Source organism: Mytilus edulis, chromosome 12, assembly GCF_963676685.1.
Source record: "Mytilus edulis chromosome 12, xbMytEdul2.2, whole genome shotgun sequence".
Lineage (NCBI taxonomy): Eukaryota > Metazoa > Mollusca > Bivalvia > Mytilida > Mytilidae > Mytilus > Mytilus edulis.
Window position 1 is genome coordinate 56092222 of NC_092355.1, and position 5045 is coordinate 56097266.

Sequence of the window (5045 nt, forward strand, 5' to 3'; positions counted from 1 at the left end):
GAGATAAGTCCTACTTTTTTTCTATTACGATGCCCGTAGTATTCGTCCAATTAAGATATGGTAATTGATAATCATTGCTGTCATTTGGAAATTGTAAGTACTATAAGTACTAACTGAACGAACATTATTAATCCAGCATAAATACAATTAGAAAATACTTGATCAATTTAAAAAGGGCAGGGATATTAGTCTCTATTTATTAAAGACGCACATAATTGTTGAATATTTCCGGTAAGGGGCATAACTCAAAAGTGATATATTCATTTTTTACAGAAGGACATCAAGCCCACGACACAGCAAGTTTAGTGTTAGCATTCCGAGACGATTGTCTAAACTCATAAGAGGCTTGTCTTTCAAGAGAAAACAAAAACTTGACTTCCCTTCTGAAATAGGTCCCTGTAATACTATACAAAAAGAAATTTATACAATAATTCATATAGAATATAGTCCTTGATATGTATGGAATTCCTTGCCAATATTCAATGTCTCCTAATGACACACTATCTGTCTGTGAAATATACTTGTTATATGTAAAATGTCTACACCATATTGTAAAATATGGAACATTGAATGCAATAAAAAAGAAGAACACTGCTAATAATATAAGTGTAAATTCTAACTTGATAATGCTTTCTTCTGTTCTAATAATGTTTGCAGATTTAACACTTTGTATATTGTTTGTTCTAACTGTGTAGTGTTGCTGACGTTTATTTGTGTACACTAATTTTCGCACAATGAGAATATTAAGTATCGTGATAATTAAAAACGGAACTAATGTTATCGTCACAGCAAAAGCTGAATCAAGTACGAATGATGGAAAATCGTATCTTTTGTTACTGGTACAATATTGAGTTCCATCAGCACTGTAATAGACTCCGCTGAGAACAAGTTTGTACAGAACCAAAATACATGATAATAAACATAACACAGTGATTATTCGCCTTGTACTACTTTTTGTGCAGATGTGACGTCGGCGTAATGAATGACAGACGCCAATATATCGTTCAACTGTAAAGGCTACTACAAGCCATGAGGAAAGAACTCGTGAGACGTACGATAAATACATTAATATCTGACAAAATCCGTTATATTCAAGAAACGCCATTTTTGTTACTGGGTATATATACACAATTCCTCTTCTAAGCCACTCCACAGTTACGTAAAAGATAACATGATCAATAAAAATGAGTCTGACATCAATATCAATATTAGGCAGTCTTAAAATTGGATACTTTAGATAATATCATGACTGTTTTGATATACTTCGAGAGATTTGTTTGTAGATCAACTAGAGTTGACCCAAAATGAAACGTAATTTGTTTTCCAAAAGGAAAACTCATAAAGTGTCGCACAAGATACACAAATAATCTCAGTGTGAGTTTAGAATGACGTCCATGATCACTATACTAGTATACATATTTTTAAGGGGTCAGCTGAAGGACGCTAACGGGTGCAGGCATTCTCGCTACATTGAAGAGCGCCTGCAAAATTGGCTGTTCTCTGCTCTGTGGTCGGGTTTTTGTCGCTTTGACACATTCCCCATTTCCTTTCTCAATTTTATGTGACTTTTTTCTTTGTTTACATTGTCGTTATTTGTCATCAGCAACGACTTTCGCTTATTGGTTTGTAAGTGATCTGATCGCTTGAATAGGTTCAAATTATGTCAGGTCCTTAGATTTTGAAAACTGTTTAGACGGTATTGGTTTCGCTGATTACCGGCGGTTGAACTTTTGTTAGTCAGTGTCATATGTTCTTTATTGTAAAAATAGCAAATAAATAGATCGGATATCGGTTATATGTACCAAGAAAACAATCAAGTGTTAAGTAGAGCTTATTGCATTATAAGCTTCCATAGTTTAAGTTTATTTGTTAATAAAGAGGAAAGCATGTTGTTCATTATGAGTAATTGAGTGAAAGGACATCATTTATATTTCTTAAAGTAACATTTAAAAGACTTAAAATACGTTTTTTTTTTAGTTTTAGGGGTGTAAAAATTTAAATATATAATGCTTCATACCAGCAAAATAGCACATGTATGTCAGGGGTTCATGATACGTGTATGTCAGAGGTTCACGATACGTGTATGTCAGGGGTTCACGATACGTGTATGTCAGGGGTTCACGATACGTGTATATCAGGGGTTCACGATACGTGTGTGTCAGTGGTTCACGATAGGTGTATGTCAGGGGTTCACGATACGTGTATGTCAGGGGTTCACAATACGTGTATGTCAGGGTTTCACGATATACATGTATGTCAGGGGTTCACGATACGTGTATGTCAGGAGTTCACGATACGTGTATGTCAGGGGTTCACGATAAGTGTATATGAGGGGTTCACGATACGTGTGTGTCAGGGGTTCACGATACGTGTATATCAGGGGTTCACGATACGTGTGTGTCAGGGGTTCATGATACGTGTATGTCAGGAGTTCACGATACGTGTATGTCAGGGGTTCACGATACGTGTATGTCAGGGTTTCACGATATACATGTATGTCAGGGGTTCACGATACGTGTATGTCAGGGGTTCACGATACGTATATGTCAGGGGTTCACGATACGTGTATGTCAGGGGTTCACGATTCGTGTATGTTAAATACTAATAAGATGTAGCTGGAGAATTCAAAATAGAAAATCTTTTATCAAATGATAAAATCAAAAGTTTAAAAAAAAACTGAAACATGTGGAAAAGAGGTCTTCAACACAAAGAGAAAAATATGCATCCGGAGAATGTTTATAATATACTTTTTTACACCTTTAAAACTCCAAAAAGGCCTAATGTTAGTCACATGTATGTCAGAGGTTCATGATACGTGTATGTCAGGGGTTCACGATACGTGTATGTCAGGTGTTCACGATACGTGTTTGTCAGGGGTTCACGATACGTGTATGTTAAATACTAATGAGATGTAGCAGGAGAATTTAAAACGGAAAATCTTTAAGCCAATGGTGAAATCAAAAGTTAAAAAAAACTGAGACATATAGAAAAGACAAAGCCAGAAAATTATGCACCCTGAGAATGTTTATAATATACTTTATACAAATAGTACGGTGACCAGACCCAATATTTTTTAGATTTGATCGTCGAACATACTATATGGCTATATTATATATTATTGGATTCGGAATAATGAGTACTATTGAAATATCGATGTCGTCAAAAAGAAATGTGGTAACAGTTTTGCATAAAATGAGGTCAAAGATCAAATTCTGTATTTATTTTTTCTTCTTCTGTTCTATCAAAATTTGAAGAAATATACAACAATTTAGGTTAAATTCTAGATACATACTTTTTCTTATATCAATTTTCAATGAATCATCTCGAAAATGTTAAAAAAAAAATGAAAAATAATCGATTTATTCTGGAAATTGGCGTTTTTTCAAAAATTTGTTCTATTTCACAAGATCAACACATATTCATTTAAAATTACTGTGGTTACCTTGCCGGCTAACATCCAACCTAATCAATAAATGATGAATATTTTTTTTACCTGCATCCTTCTGTCATGAAGGCATATTTTGCATAAGACCATTCATGAAATTAGTTACAATTCAACATTCCAATCAAAGAGATCCAAAAAAAACAGAATGATATCTTCTGGTTAATTGTCAAGGAACATGATTTGAAATTTCTACATACTTCTGACCCTTTACAGGACCAAAGCCACGGACATGTAAGGTTTTGTAGTGAACAAACGCATGACTCTTTCACATGCAGATTTTCCTTCAATGAAGACACAAGATCCTGCAAGAATTCTGCTTAAATATGCCTTTAAAAATACACGGGGTGTAATAAATCATTTTACTCTCGCCAACCGTATTCTAAATGTGACCGGATAGGGGTTTAGCAATGTGTAATGCGTTTCAAATTTTTAGTTTGAAACGAAGTACGTAAAACATGCTGTTTCAGTGCCGTCTCGCAGGAAGGTAACCTGACTAAACTTACATCTTACTTGTGGTAAACTTGAATAATTATTATGATGGAGTGGTTTTAAAGAGATAGTTCTGATCATAAACCTTTGAAATTATCTTTCATGCCAAAACAAGGGCTTCATCATTGTCAATATTACCGAAACTCTAAACACAACTGAAATAGTCGTGCGTGTCCTTCGAAGTCTTGTAGACAGTTTGTATACCTACTCCAAACAGAGACGAAGTTGCGTCGCATCCGGTAAGTACATATACAGCAGGAAATAGTTTACAAATTGTTGGGGAAAGACAGACACATAGTTATTGAATGGGTGAAAATCTCCGCCCATCATTTACACTGCTAATGTTCCACATCTGCAACCACAACTCGCTTGTATGTGTCCTATTTTTATAGAAGCGAACACACAAAACAATTACAATTGTATAAGAGGTCTGTATGATTGTTCTTCCACTCTTTTACATTTCCCTTAACTCCGTGTCAAAGTTTAAGGCATTGGGTATAAGCCTTCTCTTGAGTGCTGAACAAGTTACAACAGCCATGATTAGTGTTGGTATAAATAACTAAATTTCAAACGTTCTGACTATGTAAAGCTCACATCAGGTGGAATCTTATCGGATTTGTCAAGGTTTTCCAGTCAGGAATACTTCTCCGCTCTATAATCTGATACACTTTGATGGAAGCTGTAGTCTCTGTTTGGCGTTCCCTTTCGGCAGACTTTATAGAGTTGTTCGTGTCGTAGCGATCAAGAACATGTGCTACTATGTGCGCCATAGAAATTCATTGGGACATATTTTTTTAATAGTAAGCTGCAAGGTCGCCGCATGTTTTACCTCTCTTAGCATTAACAAATTGAACCAAAGCCATACCATCTCTTATGTAAGTTGTGAGCGATGGTATAAAGGAAGGTAGGGAAAGTGCACAAGAGACTTAAGATTCGAATTGCTTCACAAAATCCGACTTGCATGATTTTCTCATGGTGCCGTCATTTTGAAAAGGGGATAATGAAATGGGTGCGACAACACATGTTCTATGATAACATCATCTCTACATTGTGCCGAATTTAGTGCACGTCTTATTACAAGTTATGGATTTATGCGACCTGAAAGTATTTC

The 5045-nt window shown here is 35.3% G+C and overlaps 1 protein-coding gene across 1 annotated transcript; it reads right to left on the reverse strand.

Moving 5' to 3' along the window:
• Positions 1 to 280: 280 nt before the first annotated feature.
• LOC139497721 (thyrotropin-releasing hormone receptor-like) lies at positions 281 to 4472 on the reverse strand. Its single transcript, XM_071285956.1, has 2 exons — positions 4393 to 4472; positions 281 to 1217 (listed from the first exon to the last, which is right to left on the reverse strand). The coding sequence occupies exons 1-2, from the start codon at positions 4470 to 4472 to the stop codon at positions 281 to 283; spliced, it is 1017 nt and encodes a 338-aa protein (XP_071142057.1).
• Between the last annotated feature and the right edge of the window lie 573 nt (positions 4473 to 5045).